The sequence below is a fragment of the Neoarius graeffei genome, chromosome 24 (assembly GCF_027579695.1).
Source record: "Neoarius graeffei isolate fNeoGra1 chromosome 24, fNeoGra1.pri, whole genome shotgun sequence".
NCBI classification, from domain to species: Eukaryota; Metazoa; Chordata; class Actinopteri; order Siluriformes; family Ariidae; genus Neoarius; species Neoarius graeffei.
This window is the reverse complement of record NC_083592.1, coordinates 50179195-50199887: the sequence shown is the minus strand read 5'-3', so window position 1 is coordinate 50199887 and position 20693 is coordinate 50179195. Positions and strand designations below refer to the sequence as shown.

The 20693-nt window shown below is 41.0% G+C and overlaps 1 protein-coding gene across 1 annotated transcript in view; it reads right to left on the bottom strand.

The window, feature by feature from the left end:
• Nucleotides 1-20693, bottom strand: part of wsb2 (WD repeat and SOCS box containing 2) — a 40306-nt gene that overhangs the window by 4630 nt on the left and 14983 nt on the right. The window contains exons 3-7 of the mRNA XM_060907433.1: nt 18364-18548; nt 17057-17188; nt 10791-10891; nt 3791-3981; nt 1355-1447 (exon numbers count right to left, since the gene is read on the bottom strand). Coding sequence (XP_060763416.1) covers nt 1355-1447; nt 3791-3981; nt 10791-10891; nt 17057-17188; nt 18364-18548 — 702 coding nt within the window. The remainder of the gene's footprint in view (nt 1-1354; nt 1448-3790; nt 3982-10790; nt 10892-17056; nt 17189-18363; nt 18549-20693) is intronic.

Below are 20693 nucleotides of genomic sequence, written 5' to 3'. Positions count from 1 at the left end.
CCTTTCATTAAAGAGTATAAAAGTATGAAAATACTGCAAATACTGATGCAAATACTGCCCATTGTGTAGTTATGATTGTCTTTAGGCTTGCCATCCTTCCACTTGCAAGTAGTAAGTGATATGCGCTGGGATCACACACACAGCGGCTCAGTCCCAAATCGTGGCTTGTGCACTTCACTCGCGCGCTCTGTGAGCTGCGCAGGGCCGGAGTGCGCACCCTCCAGAGGGCACTCGCTGTTCAGGGCGGAGTGATTTGGAGCGCAGGATGCCTGCGGAGCCGAGCGTATCCATGTATTGGTGTTGCTGTGTGCACGGCTAACGGTTTTAGTGTAAACGCGAATCGTTTTAAGAACGTTAATCTGATGATCCGCTGATTCGACATAATGTAAACGTAGCCTCAAAATGTCTGGTTTTTGGTGCAATATCTCCATAAGTGTATAGAGGCCCATTTCCAGCAACTCTCACTCCAGTGTTCTAATGGTACAATGTGTTTGCTCATTGCCTCAGAAGGCTAATGGATGATTAGAAAACCCTTGTACAATCATGTTAGCACAGCTGAAAACAGTTGAGCTCTTTAGAGAAGCTATAAAACTGACCTTCCTTTGAGCAGATGGAGTTTCTGGAGCATCACATTTGTGGGGTCGATTAAATGCTCAAAATGGCCAGAAAAATGTCTTGACTATATTTTCTATTCATTTTACAACTTATGGTGGTAAATAAAAGTGTGACTTTTCATGGAAAACACAAAATTGTCTGGGTGACCCCAAACTTTTGAACGGTAGTGTATCTGAGCAGCGTATTCCATAAGAGTACACTTTTCAGATTAAAAAACATAATGAAGGCTACTGGGTTTTGGTGCAAAATTAAGAAGCAATGGGGACTGGTTCTGCAAGATGCTTATAAAACCTACAGCTTATTTCCTTATCAAACTGCGCTCACTGTACCAGAGACTACCATTTTTATTTTTTAATTTTTTTTAAACAAAGGGTCGTCTCACATCAAATATTGACTTTGTTTCATTTAATTATGCTTACTGATTACTATATATAATATTTTTTTAAAATGTTGAAACATTTCATTATTTTTAAGCTGTTTTTGGTCAACAGCATTTCTTTAGATGTGCCTAAGACAGGACTGTGTGTATATTTAACAGTTATTCCATGAAATCGAGTCGTACATGAGCGGATAGTCGACGAGGCGCGTAGCACCGAGTCAGCTATCGGATCACGTACGACGAGATTGAGTCACTCAAGTCACGTTTTAAAACCCAAGAGTAAACAAGGCTGTTGTGCTGTGTATATCCGTATATAACGATAAAGCTGTGGCTCCTGCGTTATTAATAAAGATGCCTCACCTATAGTCTTTGAAAGCCAGATGAGGGGACACAGGAGAAAACGCCAAAGCTGTCAGCAGGTTGTCATTTCTGCACGCACAGAGATCACAGTCCCTGGGGAGAAAGTGATACAGAGGGAAAAAAAATAAACGAAGCACAATCAAGCCATCAGTCATAAAGTGATTTAATAGTATCAACAATTCGGGTTGGAACCAGGCCCATGTTAAAGATTATCGCTTTTTCAATAAGTATAAAAAACATATCTCTTTTATTTAAGGTAATGTCATGATGAAGATATAGACATGATCAACGTTAGGACCATATGTAGTCACCTCCGTTTCCAATGAGTCTGGTTAGTGCAGGTTAAAGGTGTAGTTTGTATTTTTAAAAATATTTTCGAGAATTGTAATAAATCACATTTCAAAAGGTACCTCAGAAAACAAACTGATTCAGAAGATTATCTTGCTAGTTTCTTTGTTACAGGCTTTTGATGACATTTTTCTGGCCCTGAAATAAGCTCCACCTCCAGCTCAACAAAAGACAACTTGTATACACACGCCGTTTTATGGCGTTCTCTAATGAGCCGATCCCTTGACAGCAGCAGAATGCATAAAATCACGCTGATGCAAATCGAGAGCTTCAGTTAATGTTCACAACGTTCAAACATCAGAACGGGCAAAATTGTGATCTCAAAGTATGACTGACTTTCACTGTGGCATGGTTGTTGGTTTGAGCCAGATGGACTGGTTTGATTAGAGTATTTCAGAAACTGCTGATCCCCTGGGGTTTTCACACACAAACAACAGTCTCTAGAGAGTTTACACAGAATGGTGCGAAAAATAAAAAACATCGAGTGAGTGAGGGACAGTTCTGTGGGTGGAAAGTGTGGGTTGTTAACGGACATGTCAGCTAGAAGGACACTCTATCTTGGATACGTCAAGTCACAACTCAATTTTGGGACCCAGGTTTGGTCGCCCAGCCAGTTCTATCTGATGGCCAAAATAGAGTGGGTGCAAAGGCGGGCCACGCGTTGGATTTTAAGATCTCGCGTAGGTGAGATGTCCTACAAGGACAGGCTTTTTAAGCTTGATCTTCTACCATTAGCGTATGATAGGGAACTGAAAGACTTTGTATTTTTTTACAAATGTTTGTACAGACATACCAATCTAAATGTACGGTACATAACTTTGTATCATTTGTGTCACACGGCCGTACAAGACAGAGCAACTCGCTAAATTTGAAGACTCCTTCCTGCAAAACGTCTACTTTTCAGGCTTCCTATTTTAATAGAATTGTCAAACTGTGGAACTCTACTTGTAACTATGCCCCTAAAATCTGTTTTTCTACTCTGACCTCTTTTCAAACCTACGTCAGGCAAACCTTGTTCCACCTTCTGGAAAACACTTTCGATGTTGATCGGCCGTGCACTTGGTCGTTTGTGAGATCGTGCCCTTGTCATCGTTAGAGTTTAATATCTGTATCATGTTAATTGCTCTTTTTTAGCTTACTTTAATTGTGTTTATTCATTTATACATAGTTTTAATTATTTGGGCGGTGCCTCGCATGGGTACTTTCGGGTCCCGTTCGTGCCGACCCCTTTGGGTGGCTTTCTTGTCAGTTATTTATTTATTTATTTATTTTTGCTCATTGATTTTTGCATTGGGTGGCACGGTGGTGTAGTGGTTAGCGCTGTCGCCTCACAGCAAGAAGGTCCTGGGTTCGAGCCCCGGGGCCGGCGAGGGCCTTTCTGTGCGGAGTTTGCATGTTCTCCCTGTGTCCGCGTGGGTTTCCTCCGGGTGCTCCGGTTTCCCCCACAGTCCAAAGACATGCAGGTTAGGTTAACTGGTGACTCTAAATTGATCGTAGGTGTGAATGTGAGTGTGAATGGTTGTCTGTGTCTATGTGTCAGCCCTGTGATGACCTGGCGACTTGTCCAGGGTGTACCCCGCCTTTCGCCCGTAGTCAGCTGGGATAGGCTCCAGCTTGCCTGCGACCCTGTAGAAGGATAAAGCGGCTAGAGATAATGAGATAATGATGAGATTTTTGCATTTTTGTAATTTGATGTGAGAAGTCATGCCCAATAAAGCAATAAAAAAAAAAAAAAACGCCTTGTTGATAAGCGAGCTCAGAGGAAAATGGCCAGATTGGTTTGAGCTTTTTTGCCTGGAAGGATATAGTAACTCATATAATCACTCTTTGCAACCGTGGTGAGCAGAAAAGCATCTCAGCATGCAGCAGAACACCACATTGGGTTCCACTCCTGCAGCCAAGAACAGGAATCTTAGAATCAAGAACAAGTTCCTATTTAAAGTGGCCGCTGAGTGTGTCTATAAACAGAAAAATAGAGTGGCTTAAATGGGATGAAAGTAAAGGCTAATCATTTCTTCATTGCAGGTATGATTCACCTCATCGGACTTAAAAATGACAAACCACTCCTTTAATGACTGGCTCACTCACTCCACTTTAATCAGGCATTCTGCAGTGTAGGGATCCCACAGGTCCAGCCACCATCCTGTCGCAGCATGATAGGACCCAACCGCAAGCAGAGCTCCTTCCGCAGAGAAATCACACGACACCATGGAGCGCTCGTGATCATATTTCAGGTTCCTCACAAAGGTGAAGGATCGAAGGCTCCAGAGATAAACATTCTGTTCGGGCACAGGACATTGTCCAGTCAGAAACAAACAAACATCGACTGTTCTTGAAGGGAGCTAGCTTTGCTGATTTGTATATTAAATTCACTGACTGAAAAAGCGATGTATAGTATAATAAAATGATTCAATATAAAACATTATTATACATACAGGACACTTTTTCGATGGAATTAAAAACACGTGTTCTATTCCCTTCTAGCGGGTTTCGTTCATTTGGTTGGCGAAGCAAGCGAGTGATACAGTTTTCAACACGAGAAAATAAACTTCCTATCTTTGCAATACTGTGTAATGTTCTTTATATTATATGGACACATATACACACACACACACACACACAAGTGCAAGTTAATCAAAAGAATTTTAATTTTGAACCCGTTCACTATTTTGACAACACGCATCTAGTCAGCGGGAAAACACTGGGAGTGACATCATCGGAGTGAAACATCAGGAATTATTATACATACAGGACACGTTTTCGGTGGAATAAAAACGTGTGTTCTATTCCCTTCTAGCGGGTTTCATTCATTTGGTTTGATAGCATGCAATACTGTTAGCATATCGCTTATCCTATGTGTATTACGTCACTCTACCCAATGGTGAATATGGTTTATGATATCGCATCATCGTCAAGACAACATGTCACACGTTGGAGATGTAAAACTTCCACGCTAGCAAGTGACTGTGACAATTTTTAAACAAACATGGCCGCCAGGTTTGCTTCGTTAAATATGGAAGATTTTGAAAGAGAAAGACGCGTTGAACACCTGAAAGGAATGTGTATGAATAATAATAATAATAATTAATTAAAGCCATTAGCGGCCTTGACGGGCCCTCACACGTGTGGCTCTGCAAACCAGGACATCCCGCCACCCAATAAAATAGTCATGTCATATATTCATCAAATGTTCAAAGGTGATGTGCATGTTGCAAATGCCATGACTGCTTGACGGATGAGAGATAGACAGACAAAGACTGTGTGTGTGTGTGTGTGTGTGTTTCTGTGGTGTGAAAATGTACATAACTATACATGCGTCTCCTCCTTATCTCTATCTCATGCTGTAATCTTAAGTCAGCTTTCCTGTGTCTGCAGTGTGTGTGTGTGTGTGTGTGTGTGTGCATGCAGAGTTTTCATATGTCTGCAACAAAATGCACAATGATGGCAGGTCAGTAATATATAGATTTAGGCACTGCCTAAAAGCGGAGCTCCCATCTTTTTCTGGGTTGTAGAATTTCCTTATATCCTAGCCAGTCTCTTTTGTTTTATTTATCACTGCAGAACTGTCTAAATTAAAGAAGTGGTTCGACAGGAACAAATTATCTTTAAACCAGGGCTTTGAACCGGTTCAAGGAACGAAAACCGGGAACTTTTTCTATTTCACATGGAACAGAAACGAAACCAGAAACTTTATTTTTTATGCTCCGGAACAGAAACGCTTATTAAAAATAATGGTAACCGGTTAATACCGGTTTTTATTTCGTTCCTCAAAGTTTCCATAGCCTACAAATAAAAAAAAGTCATTCTTCTCCTGCGCAAGTTTCTATGACCCGCTGGGGTTCACTTCCTGTGTGACGTTCGCTGACTGAATGGAGAGAGCGGGAGGGTGGACTACTATCACGTCTCCACATCTTAAATAAGAGGTAAATATTGCAGTCTATCGTTATTCAAAAACGTCAGTTTCAAACACGATATCAATATATTTGTCCACGTTAATGAGAGGCTCGCGAACATTAAATGACGTTAACCTCTGTTAGCCTATCAATGCATACGGGGCTTTCCACTAAGGCTCATACTAGCCAGCCATGACAAATAAGTAGCCAGCTGGGGGTGTTAAACACAAAATAAACTCCGCCGAGTGCGCACGCGCGCACACTACTGCCTCCGCCGAGTACGCACACACCGCATGGCGGGGCCACGGATCAACGAAGTCGGCGGGGAATTTGTGGTTATTATCGGTACAAACAGCGCAAATCACAACTTAAATGAGTGCGGTTCAGTTTGACATTATTGTCAGTCCGTTAGATAAACATTTAATTTTATTAAAATCGAAAATTAATATTTAGAACCTGTGGGCTACAAAAATAATAGTCATTAAAGTAGCCGGCTGGACTTAATTGTGTGCCGGCTGTATGGCTGGCAGCCGGCGCTTGTGGAAAGCCCTGTATTGAGGTATTTCACCTGACGTCACAGGGTCACGTGACGCCCCGGTGTCCGCCATTTTGAACGTCAAGCTAGCTAATGTCAACAACAGTAGCTAGTATGTTACTGTAGCAATGTTTACGTTCAGTCATTTGGATGACTGTTAAAACCTTTCAGTCTCAAGTTTTTCCTTTACTGGATTTACTAGTTTACTGAGCTAGCGCGCGCCGGCCGCCGGGGAGCTAGCGCGCACCGGCCGCCGGGGAGCTAGCGCGCGCTAGCTCAGTAAACTAGTAAATCCAGTAAAGGAAAAACTTGAGACTGAAAGGTTTTAACAGTCATCCAAATGACTGAACGTAAACATTGCTACAGTAACATACTAGCTACTGTTGTTGACATTAGCTAGTGCTAACAGCTAGCTGCTAGTGCACTGCTACAACTACACCGACCCTAATAATACAGTTCTTGGTCACTGCCTGGTAACAGCAAATTTATAACGGGCCATGTCTCAACAGACTAAGAAGTTATTTCAATGACATTTAATAACATTTTGTTTATCCTGAGGACCGAAAGTAAATGAAAATGTGAACAAACCTTAGCTGTAATCAGATGGCGACCACCGGCTCCAGGGACGACCCGCTGATGTAGGCATGTTACCCAGCCTGACACAAAATATTTGTAGGCATCCAAACTCTTATACGCTTTCAGATCAATACCTGTGTATGGCGATGGGTTTTTAACGACATAGGTATACAGATCATGTGGGCCGAAGTCAGGTAAAGACGAGGGCTTCGTGTACTTCCGTACGTCAGTGAACAATCCTGGTGGAAGCAGGTAAACGTCGTTCTCTAAGCCTGCTAACCTCAATTTTTGCAAATACCTCTCCCTCTGCTTGCCCTGTAAATGCCCTACGTCGCTGGATAGTGAAGGTGTTTTCTGCATCTCGCTCCTTTTTCTTTTATGTTTTTCGTTTGTTGCCTTCCTCGCATTCAAACTGATTCGAGCCGTGATGTCCAAAATGGCAGCCTAACGATGCATCACATGACTTGGTCACGTGGGTGAAATACCTCAATTGGGCCTGACTAGCCTTTGGTAACGCACTAAACGAATTATCTTTCATTTTTGGCGCTTTTTCTGTTTGTGTAGATGGGAAGACATACTGAGAATCCAAATCGCCAACATTTGAAATAATAATTGTTTTGAATTATTTCTTGTCTTATTTAATGAAGGTTGTAATAGAATTAGCCTACATTTGGCTTAAGCTGGATGAGACAGAGACATAATTTTATAGCCATTTGTTAAACAGCTGACAGGGAACATAATTAACCGTTCCGGGAACGAAATTTTTTTTGTTCTAACCGGTTCGGGAACATCTATTTAATGGTGGAACCCAAAACCGGAAACGTTAAAATTCCGTTTCTGTTCGGAACGAACCAATAGGAAAAAAATTCTGGTTCAAAGCCCTGCTTTAAACCTTAATAAAACTAAATTCATGTTATTTGGGAATTGTAAAAGGAATACTCAAGCACTAATACATGTAGATGGGGTTGATATTGTAAGGGTACATGAAAATAAATTTCTTGGTGTAATTGTGGACGATAAAGTAACATGGAAATCCCGCATAAAACACGTACAAACTAAACTGTCACGGAGCATTTCAGTACTGAGTAAGGCAAAACACTTTCTGGACCACAAATCACTCCACTTTCTTTACAGCTCACTAATATTACCATACTTAAATTACTGTGTAGAGATTTGGTGCAATACTTATAAATGTACATTACAACCACTGACTACACTGCAGAAAATAGCCATAAGGACAATTCATAACACTGGTTATAGAGAACATACTAATCCTTTATTCTTAAAATCAAAAATACTAAAACTCACAGATCTGGTTCATTTTCAAACAGTACAAATCATGTATAGAACAATACATTACCTACCTTACCTGGAATTGCTGTTGGCGATAAAATTATAGCACCCAAGCCTGAGGCCCGCAACCTTGGTGTTCTCTTCGATCATAATCTCTCTCTAAAGGGTCAGATTACTAATTGTTGCAAAGCGTCTTTTATGGCTTTGAGTAACATTGCTAAGATTCGACGATATCTGGATCAAGACCAAGCTGAAAAGTTGGTCCATGCTTTTGTCACCTCTAGAGTGGACCACTGTAACAGCCTGTTGTATGGCTTACCTGCTTACGAGATCAACAAGCTTCAACGGGTCCTGAATGCTGCTGCCAGAGTTGTCGCAAGACCAAAGCCTGATGATAATATCCAAGATACTCTGAGGACGGGCGGCACGGTGGTGTAGTGGTTAGCGCTGTCGCCTCACAGCAAGAAGGTCCGGGTTCGAGCCCCATGGCCGGCGAGGGCCTTTCTGTGCAGAGTTTGCATGTTCTCCCCGTGTCCGCGTGGGTTTCCTCCGGGTGCTCCGGTTTCCCCCACAGTCCAAAGACATGCAGGTTAGGTTAACTGGTGACTCTAAATTGACCATAGGTGTGAATGTGAATGGTTGTCTGTGTCTATGTGTCAGCCCTGTGATGACCTGGCGACTTGTCCAGGGTGTACCCCGCCTTTCACCCGTAGTCAGCTGGGATAGGCTCCAGCTTGCCTGCGACCCTGTAGAACAGGATAAAGCGGCTAGAGATAATGAGATGAGATGAGACTCTGAGGAGGTTATACTGGCTCCCAGTTCAAGATCGAATAATCTACAAGATCCTGTTACTGACGTATAAACCTCACCTCAATACCTAACTTGTCTCTTGAACGATTACTCTACAACTCGATGTCTGAGGTCCACTACGAAGAATCTCTTGGCTGTTCCGCGCACATAAAAACTTATGGAGATCGTGCTTTCTCTGTCGTAGCACCGAAGCTCTGGAACGCTCTCCCTGCTGAGCTTAAAGACTCTCCTTCAATAGATAGTTTTAAATCTAAGTTAAAGACATTTTTGTTGAAGTGATTAACTACCATGATTATTTTTTTTTTATTAGCTACTAGTATCATTTTATCATCTTTTTCTTCTTGCCGTAAATGGTTTTTTTTTTTTTTGGGTTGGGGGATGATTCTTTATATTTATCACTTTTTTTTGAGTATTTTTCATGATTTTTACTGTAAAAAGCATTGAGATTTCTATGTGAATATGCATTTTTAAGAAATAAATTATTATTATTATATTATTATTAGAACAATAAACAACCTACTTCCAGTCAACATTCAAAAACTTTTTTTTTTCAGAAAGAGGGGGATATAATTTGAGGGGTGAAATGAACTTTAAACATCTTTTTGCTCGCACAACCTTAAAAACACATTGCATCTCAGTATGTGGAGTGAAACTGTGGAACAGACTGTCAGGGGGGCTGAAGCAATGTCCAAGCATGAGTATATTCAAACACCGGTACAAACCCACGGTATTCACTAGGTACAGGAAGGAAGAAGGGTGGGACGAGCACTAGGGTTTTTTGCACATATTTACACCCTATTCTTTCCTTGGCCAGTTGGTGGCGCTATACCAGACAGGCCCATAACGGCTAAACAGAATCAGAATCATATTACAAGATATCAAGTTCAACATTCAGCAATATCTTGGCATATATGTTATAATATTTCAACATATTACAACATATCAAAAATCCCTTAGCGATTCAACTTCAGCAATATCTTGGCATCATGTTTGCCAAGTTTGACATGAATCTGATGAACCGTCTAGGAGGAGTACGTTAAAAATGACCATGTGTAATTTCACTCCAAATGGCCTTATGACATCATTACAAAGTTCTATCCATTCATTTCAATGGGAAATGGAAAAAGGGGCGCTATGAAGTCCCTGGGCCATGCCCGGGGCCAAAATTCTGTGGCTGAGTAGCGAGGACAATGACTGATGTGTGTATCAAATTTCATGAGTTTTCGTGCATGGGAAATGCCTCAAATAAGGCCAAACACAGCAGAATAATAATAATAATAATAATAATAATCCTTTGAAAAACAATAGGGTCTTCGCACCGAACGGTGCTCGGGCCCTAATAATATTGGCTGGCTTTTTTTCATGGTCTATCAGATATATTCCATTCAGCTACTCGTCTTCGACTCATTCAATATCATGCTAGCTGAATGGAATATATCTGATATACCACTCAACGCCAGCCAATATCATTTAATTACCGTACCTACCCAGTTGAAAACATGTTTGGAGTTAACTCATGCTATATTCATAAAAGATTGTTATAATTTGATATTGGAGTTGACATCTAAAATGAAGTAATAAAAAGAGTATTTATATTAGTTTTAGTGACCTTATGCATTAACTATTGGTCTAAATATAATGCTGACACAATGTTAAACTGGTGTGTGTGCACACGTGTGTTTATATTGCAGGTAAATGTTAATGTGGGGTTTTATTGGACATACATTGTCTCTTCACACTTTTTATGTGCAAACGTTCTTGCACCATTCCAGAAGTTCAGTCTCCGATAAGAACAAAAAGTCCCGTCCCGTCCCCACAACATACATGTCTGTACACATTCTTTGATGAAAAGTTTAGAGTTCAGGCAGGACAAGTCTAAGTCAACAAAGCACAATTTCCTCCTAAAGCTAGCAAACAAGTTCAACTCATACAGCTCCATTTCAATGTCGCTTATTAAACATAAATCAATAAAGCTACTCACTGTGTCAAGGTTACAGACTGAAGCAATCAGACTGCTATCTGGAGAAACCGAACATTTGAACACCCAGTAGTTTGGACCAGTGAGCACGTGGGACAGTGGATCTGGAGATATGAAACAAATAAAAACAACAAACATTTAAGCAATGAAGATGTGAACTGTTATTGAAGTTGGATGACAATCACCCAAAAAAACCCAAAAAAAAACAACACACACATACACACACACACACAAGTACCATGGTTCGCTGACATGCCTGTACATGGATAAACATGTCCGTGGTGAGATGAGTACCAGGAGAAAAGGTCAAACTGAAACATTCCCAGTTAAACGCTTGTCAGGTTCACATTACTATCACGTTGCATCACAAAATCTGCTTTTAATCTGTATTGGGAAAAATGAGGAAACGCAGTATTTAATTTTTAGTCAGCAAACACCTCTCTCTGTAGAGCTAGTTAGCAATGTTATGTATAAATACAAAGTGTCCTGTTGAAATAAACTGATTAAAGGAGAACTGAAGGCAATTTTTTTATGATCAAAATTCTATTTCTAATTTTATTAAAATATAGGAACGCATTTTTGATCGCTATTTTGTCACTGCTATAGCAAGTTATGAGTGTTTGAAATACGCTATGTAACATATCAGTCCATATGTCAAATCAATGGCCGTAAACGAGATTCGTTGAGACCTGTGCGAGACATCGTAGGACGGAAGTAAAACGTACAGCGGAAATCAAAGTGACCGACATCCGCCAACGTTCCCTGTGTCCGAAATTGCTCACTCGTTCACTACTCCCTACCCCCTCTATAGGGAATTACTATATAGAGGACTATATAGAGGCGGCACGGTGGTGTAGTGGTCAGCGCTGTCGCCTCATAGCAAGAAGGTCCGGGTTCGAGCCCCGTGGCCGGCGAGGGCCTTTCTGTGTGGAGTTTGCATGTTCTCCCCGTGTCCGCGTGGGTTTCCTCCGGGTGCTCCGGTTTCCCCCACAGTCCAAAGACATGCAGGTTAGGTTAACTGGTGACTCTAAATTGAGCGTAGGTGTGAATGTGAGTGTGAATGGTTGTCTGTGTCTATGTGTCAGCCCTGTGATGACCTGGCGACTTGTCCAGGGTGTACCCCGCCTTTCGCCCATAGTCAGCTGGATAGGCTCCAGCTTGCCTGCAACCCTGTAGAAGGATAAAGCGGCTAGAGATAATGAGATGAGATGAGGACTATATAGAGAGCTCATTGGTAAAAAAAAAAAACCCCGCTTTCGGACAGGACTCCGTCGCGCTGGCATTTACGTCATTACTGTCGCACAATTAAAACGTGCCAGATCAGTCGGCTGGTGGGTTTTCAAAATAATAAATACATGCATGTGTTTTTGTGATAAATCCATATTATCCTGAGCGCATTTCCAACATTAATCAATACGGAGTACCTGCATCTTTCAGTTCTTTTAAATCAAGGCTGAATACTTTCTTTCTTCTTTGCCGCTGCCTTTTATTAAATCAAATTTGAGACTTTTAATTTGATTTCTTTCAGAGCGACCACAAAAAAAAAAAAAAAGACGCGCGCCCTCTTTCGAATGCTGATGTAATCAAGCCGGAAGTTTTGTTTGTTTTGGTAGCAAATCAGGAAAGTTTGAAAAAAGTCGGCAGTAATCGTCATTTAAACTCGTTTTTGTGCAATATTTCGTTTGGAAAACAGGTTTTCAAAATGGCGGCACTGACACCTGGCTGACACGTTTCGAAGTCTCGCACAAGTCTCGTGAAGATCGCGCAGGTAAGCGACGCCTGCCGTGGACCAAACGAACTAAATTCAACATGGATAAAAACCAAATAGGCCGATAAGTATAATATTTAATTCCCATTAGTTGCCAATACGAGTGACGATATAAGGTTACTAAAACCGAAAACGTAATTGAATAACATGTTAAGACATAAAGCAAGTTTTAAAACGACTTCAGTTCACCTTTAACAAAAAAAAGTGTTTGCTAAAGCTAGCTTATTAGCGTTAGCTTGACATTAAGCAAGTTTGCTACTGTTATAATGACAGGGTGTCAGTAGATTATGTTAGCTAATGATAAATACCTAGCTTGCTAATATGCTAAAGCTAGCTAGCCAGGGGTTCATCATTGAAATAGCTAAACATAAATTTAGCTAAATACTGTAGCTAGCTTGATTAGTCATTACTTCGAACTGTAAGAACTTGTGCTGGATTAATTTATATAAGTATGGAGAGTTTTATCATAGAGGGGACATTTTAGCGCATTCGCCAGGAGAAACAGAGAGTGAATAGAGCTAAAGCATTTGGAGCAGTTTATGCGATTATGTGAAGGGGTTTCAAGTTCATCCAGCCGTAGGTCAGGCCAGATGAGTTTATGCGATCGAGCATCATCTGTCAATCGTCCGTCCACAATTTACAAAAAATCACTACTCCTCCTACAGGACTGATCAGATTTCAATCAAACTCACATACACTGTTCCCCAGGTGGGTGTGCATAAAAGTTGTCAAGTGGCACCACCTGTCATATTTACGATTTTATGGGCGTCTGAAATGTTTGGGTGACTCGTCACATTAAACGCTTCTCTTTGTAAACCGCTAGGACATTTTCACTGAAACTCACCCAGAAGACTCTAAAGGCATCTCATCTCATTATCTGTAGCCGCTTTATCCTGTTCTACAGGGTCACAGGCAAGCTGGAGCCTATCCCAGCTGACTACGGGCGAAAGGCGGGGTACACCCTGGACAAGTCGCCAGGTCATCACAGGGCTGACACATAGACACAGACAACCATTCACACTCACATTCACACCTACGGTCAATTTAGAGTCACCAGTTAACCTAACCTGCATGTCTTTGGACTGTGGGGGAAACCGGAGCACCCGGAGGAAACCCACGCGGACACGGAGGACATGCAAACTCTGCACAGAAAGGCCCTCGCCGGCCACGGGGCTCGAACCCGGACCTTCTTGCTGTGAGGCGACAGCGCTAACCACTACACCACCGTGCCGCCCCCTCTAAAGACATTCCAACAAGAATTGTTCACCAGGTGGCACCACCTACCATGGGTGAGGCTACAGAAGGGTCATGTGCAATTTCACGAAAATCACTACTCCTCCAACAGGAGTGATCAGATTTTGTTTGATCAAACTCATATGGAATGTTCCCCAGGTTGGGATGTATAAAAGTTGTCAAGATGGTGGCACCACCTGTCATATTTAACATTTTAATGATGTTTGAAAATTTTGCTTGACTCGTCACACCAAACACTACTGTTCGTAAACTGCTGGGACGTTTTTCACTGAAACTCACCCAGAAGACTCGAAAGCCATTCTAATAAGGAGTTGTTCACCAGGTGGCGCCACCTGCCATGGATGCAGCTCCACAGGGGTCATATGCAATTTCACAAAAATCACTACTCCGCCCACAGGATTGATTGGATTTCAAACTCACACACAGCAACAGTGGCCGGTACGAGCTACAGCCTCATTGAGCCTTTTTTTTTTTTTAAGTGGCAGCAATATGCCCCCAGAGTGATTTCCACCTAGGATTATTACTCCATGAGCAGAAGTTGGCCCAGTGGTTAGCGTGTCCACCTCTTGACCTGGAAATTGTGAGTTCTGCTTGTGGTCAGGTCATGCCAAAGACCATCACAAAAATGGTACCTACTGCCAACGGTATCGAGGCCCACCATAATACAGATGCAAGTAAGGAGTCAAAGTCTCATGGTTACCAGAGGACCAGCACCCCACTGTAACCCTTGCTATGTAATAGGCGAGAGGCCAAGAGCTATAGAAATGGAGATTGACGCCGCCCAATGTGCCTCAAGGGCCTGGTTAGTATTTGGATGGGAGGCTGGTTGGAAATACCTGGACTTTGACTTTTTTTTTTATAACAACAATCCATAAAATTAGGTATTGAAGAAAAAATACGAAACAAGTCAGTTTTACACCAAGAGGCATCACTTCAGTAGTCACACATTACCTAGCTCGCCGAGTCAACATCATAACTTGTTTGGATTCCTCAAAGGTAATAAGTAACATTTCACAGAAGTTGAGTACATTATTGTACCTTTAGGGGTACAACGGCTTGTCACTGATGCAGTACCCTCCAAGGTACTAATTTGTACCCTTTATATACTGCTTGAGAACATACAGTGATGCTTGAAAAAGTTTGTGAACCCTTTAGAATTTTCTATATTTCTGCATAAGTATGACCTAAAACAACATCAAATTTTCACACAAGTCCTAAAAGTAGATAAAGAGAACCAAGTTCAACAAATGAGACAAAAATATGATACTTGGTCATTTATTTATTGAGGAAAATGATCCAATATTACATATCTGTGAGTGGCAAAAGTATGTGAACCTCTAGGATTAGCAGTTAATTTGAAGGTGAAATTAGAGTCAGGTGTTTTCAATCAATGGGATGACAATCAGATGTGAGTGGGCACCCTGTTTTATTTCAAGAACAGGGATCAACATAGTCTGATCTTCACAACACATGTTTGTGGAAGTGTATCATGGCACGAACAAAGGAGGTTTCTGAGGACCTCAGAAAAAGCATTGTTGATGCTCATCAGGCTGGAAAAGGTTACAAAACCATCTCTAAAGAGTTTGGACTCCACCAATCCACAGTCAGACAGATTGTGTACAAATGGAGGAAACTCAAGACCATTGTTACCTTCCCCAGGAGTGGTCAACCAACAAAGATCACTCCAAGAGCAAGGCGTGTAACAGTTGGTGGGGTCACAAAGAACCCCAGGGTAACTTCTAAGCAACTGAAGGCCTCGATCACATTGGCTAATGTTAATGTTCATGAGTCCACCATCAGGAGAACACTGAACAACAATTGTGTGCATGGCAGGGTTGCAAGCAGAAAGCCACTGCTCTACAAAAAGAACATTGCTGCTCATCTGCAGTTTGCTAAAGATCACGTGGACAAGCCAAAAGGCTATTGGAAAAATGTTTTGTGGACGGATGAGATCAAAATAGAACTTTTTGGTTTAAATGAGAAGTGTTATGTTTGGAGAAAGGAAAAACACTGCATTCCAGCATAAGAACCTTATCCCATCTGTGAAACATGGTGGTGGTAGTATCATGGTTTGGGCCTGTTTTGCTGCATCTGGGCCAGGATGGCTTGCCATCATTGATGGAACAATGAATTCTGAATTATACCAGCCAATTCTAAAGGAAAATGTCAGGATATCTGTCCATGAACTGAATCTCAAGAGAAGGTGGGTCATGCAGCAAGACAACTCTAAGCACACAAGGTCATTCTACCAAAGAATGGTTAAAGAAGAATAAAGTTAATGTTTTGGAATGGCCAAGTCAAAGTCCTGATCTTAGTCAAAGTCGTCACAAACTTTCAAGCACCACTGTAGATGTATGTTTTTGGCCTCAAAAAAGGACACAGTTTCCTTGAGGTCCAATAATGAGCCCTTCGGGGTACGTTAGTGGAGATTGTACACTGGGGAACAGAAATGGACTCGTACTGTAACTGTACCCCTATTTCTGATGGTGTATAATCCTATCGAATTGAGTCTCTAGCATAGTAGGTATTCATGTCATAAACAAGATCAACTGTGAGCTACTGCTCACTTACGTATCCCCCACTCTCACTTATATCAGAATGCAAGCAATTGAAGGAATAGGACACTTATTATGAATGTTGACTTCAAGAAATATTGAACCCCGAAACAAGTAAGTAATGTCCCTCCCCAGGGATTTCAAATAGCATCCTGGTAAAGTGTCATTCTGAAATAGCATTTTGCTTCTTGAAATGGTGTCAAAATCCACCCTATATGTTTCGTAAATACATTCAGTCGGTAAACAGGAAGTCGATGTGCGACAGACCTGAAAACAGTATACACGGTATAGAACCCCAAGCTGAAGTTCGGTACCAAATATCAAGCAGTTGTGATTTGTAGTTGTTGAGGAAAGTGTTGTGAAGATTTTGTAAATCCATGCTATATGTTTCGTAAATACATTCAGTCGGTAAACAGGAAGTTGATGTGCGACACACCTGAAAATGGTTTACACAGTATAGAACCCCAAGGTGAAGTCTGGTACCAAGTGGCTATGATTTGTGGCTGCTGAGGAAAAGGGTGTTTCGGACGGACGGAAATACAGAGATACGGACGGACGGAGAGAGGTAAACCAGTATACCTCCCCCTCATTTGGAGCGGGAGTATAATAATAAACTAGCAACTCACTGTATATAAAGCTACATACCATTCTGTGTTATTCATGGTTTGTTTTATGGAGATGAATAAAATCACCTTTCTTTGCCAAATCCCAAACTCTCAAAGTTTTGTCCCTGGAGGCCGACACCAGACTGAGACGCCCATTTGGCGTGAAGACCAAATCTCTTACGACTGACTCGTGGCCAGTCAGATTAAACAGCAGCTTTCCTAAAAGTGAAGACAGTGTTAGAAGAACAAGTGGCCTGATAACAGTGTGTGGTTTTTGTACGTGTGTGTATACAGTGTACTGTATGTATCAGGGCTTTGAACCGGTTCAAGGAACGAAAACGAAAACCAGGAACTTTTTCTATTTCACATGGAACAGAAACGAAACCAGAAACTTTATTATTTTTTATGTTCCGGAACAGAAACGCTTATTAAAAATAATGGTAACCGGTTAATACCGGTTTTTATTTCGTTCCTCAAAGTTTCCGTAGCCTACAAATAAAAAAAAGTCATTCTTCTCCTGCGCAAGTTTCTATGACCCGCTGGGGTTCACTTCCTGTGTGACGTTCGCTGACTGAATGGAGAGAGCGGGAGGGTGGACTACTATCACGTCTCCACATCTTAAATAAGAGGTAAATATTGCAGTCTATCGTTATTCAAAAACGTCAATTTCAAACACGATATCAATATATTTGTCCACGTTAATGAGAGGCTCGCGAACATTAAATGACGTTAACCTCTGTTAGCCTATCAATGCATAGGGCCTGACTAGCCTTTGGTAACACACTAAACGAATTATCTTTCATTTCTGGCACTTTTTCTGTTTGTGTAGATGGGAAGGCATACTGAGAATCCAAATCGCCAACATTTGAAATAATAATTGTTTTGAATTATTTCTTGTCTTATTTAATGAAGGTTGTAATAGAATTAGCCTACATTTGGCTTAAGCTGGATGAGACAGAGACATAATTTTATAGCCATTTGTTAAACAGCTGACAGGGAACGTAATTAACCGTTCCGGGAATGAAATTTTTTTGTTCTAACCGGTTCGGGAATGTCTATTTAATGGTGGAACCCAAAACTGGAAACGTTAAAATTCTGTTTCTGTTCGGAACAAACCAATAGGAAAAAAAATTCTGGTTCAAAGCCCTGGTATGTATTCAATAAACCAATGAAGATTACATAAGCATCATTGTTATGTAAAGTGTGATTGAGTACAAAGTCCTTTCACACCAAGTGAAGACAAACCCAGTGTCTGCAGATCAAATCTAACCCACATGATCCAGCTAAACATACACACTGATTATACGGTATGTTATTAGATCTTTGGAGTTTGAGCTGAAAACAAGGTTGATAACTATTATCTTACACTATTGCGAAAAAACAAACAAACTTACCAGTGGAAACGACCCACACCCTGATTGTCCCATTATTCAGGCCTGTTGCTAGCAGCAGTTTTTGGTCTTCTACAGGCTGTTGGGAATATTTTGCCTGGATTGAGACACGTGGCCCAAACGCCATGCCCCATACAGTGTCTCCACAGTCCAGGATTTTCTCTTCAGTCTTAGAATCTGCATCATGACTGCAAAAAAACAACCAACATTCATGGGGTGAATGTGGTACAAACTGAAACCCAAATGGTTTCTTATTCGGCTTAAATTAAAATAGGTACCCGATGGGTCCATGTGGCTACGGCTTATAAATAAAATAGTTTTCTGATCCCATATCCATACAGTAAATATAGCATACATGTTCTCTTACAAGCTTCACCAAGCTGTGAGCAGCATTAGGGCTTGTAGATACTAACAAGGTTTCTCTTATTTCGTTTCTGGTTCTGATTGGTTCCGAAGTTTATCAAGAAGTAGAACGGGTAATCGAACTTGATCAGGATAAGTGCTGATTGGTTATGAAGTTTCGCTATTGTTGCACTCATTCTTACATCACGATGACATCGTGGCTTCACCACTCATTCTTGTGTACCTTTGATAACGTGAGATCAACTTTTCATATCGTGAGCTCACGATTTGCCGTTCTGGTGATTGTAATGCTCATGCGAATGCGCAGTGCAATATTATTACGCTCATTCTTACAACATGATGACAGTGGCTACTGCCTCACAAAAAGGGTTCTTTGGATGGTTAAGGGTTCAAGCTTGGTGAAGATTAGAAGTAGAAGATTTTCTTAATTTCTTAAAAAGACAATGGACCTGGTACCAGGTCCAATAGGACGCTACCATCATTGACTTCCAGTAAAAATAAATAAATAAATAAATAAATAAATGTGCTGTTTTGGTACGTTCTATACTTAGTAAAACTTTTGATGTATCTATGTACTTTGTGGTATTTCTTTATATATATATATATATATATATATATATATATATATATATATATATATATATATTTTTTTTTTTTTTTTTTTGTCCAGTTGTAGTCAAGGAGTTGCTGAATGAAAAAGTGACATCTTTGTCCATGGGATCATTGCTATCGTGGTGCTATCTAGAATATACTTTAAACGAGGATTTAAAAATAAAGTAAAAAAAAAAAAAAAGGGAAATTCCTCCTTTGGTTTATCACAACTTACTCAAGCAGTCAGTCGGTCGGGTTCAATGCCCAAACTAATAATCACACCATCAGTTTTTCATTGGCTAACCAGACACAAGGTACGCCACCACTCTTGCCAGAGCAGTTGGAGGTTAGGTGCCTTGCTCAAGGGCACTTAAGCCAGTCCTGCTGATCCAGGAATCAAACCAGCAACCTTTTGGTCCCAAAGCGGTTTCTCTAACCGTTAGGTCATGGCTTCCCCAGAGACATACACAGTGACAATGTTATTGATAGTGGAAATGTGTTTTCTGAAGTCTTACATATCCATAGATCCCAAGATTATGTATATTGACCTAATAATTGTAGAACTATTTTGGGTGTGTCTGTCTAGATGAGCCACACCTCCCAGCACCCTGGGCTTTAAGAGGTTAGGGCAAGCCTCTGAAGTAGGGTCCCCAAAGAGACACACTGACAAATCATTTAATGCGTTAGATGGAATCAGAGGTCAACAAACCTGGAGATTGAGCTTAATGCAGATTTTATTTCTGATCCCAAGCCTACAGGTTCCTGTTTATCCGGATTAAGGGCCCGGTCCCACAACACCAATAACTACAACTCTGACTACCCCTCTGCCTGAATTTAGTTCCAGCCTGGAGCAGTCACACCACAACTATAATATCGCTTGGTCCTGGCACTCAGGGAAATAAACACATGCAACTTAGGAATAGTCATGGAAGTTTTTTCCAAGTAGTAGCACATTATTCCGGGTCGTACTGTACAGCTTGGACTTCAAAACAACCCACACACTCCAGTGGTTGATATAATATGGATAAGTCACGGATTATGGAAATATAATTTAAAAAAGGATACAAAATACAGAGTGGTTTTGGATTTTAATACGGCTGCATCATGGGTGCTAATATTTACGGATTGGTCAGGGATGTTTCAGTATATTACAGACTGGTTACCGATTTCATACGGCTGATGCATCACGGATAAAAAAAATTAAGAAGTCTAAAACAATTAAATGTTGGGACTGCCAAAGTTCATAATTATGCACAGTGTTTAAATTAAAATGCCTGGAAACGGGAATCCGCCAGGGTCCACGTATTCAATCCAGATCGTGTCTGGTCCGGTGCTGTGTAAACATTAAAGTTCAAAATCTTGCCTGCATTTATGTTTAT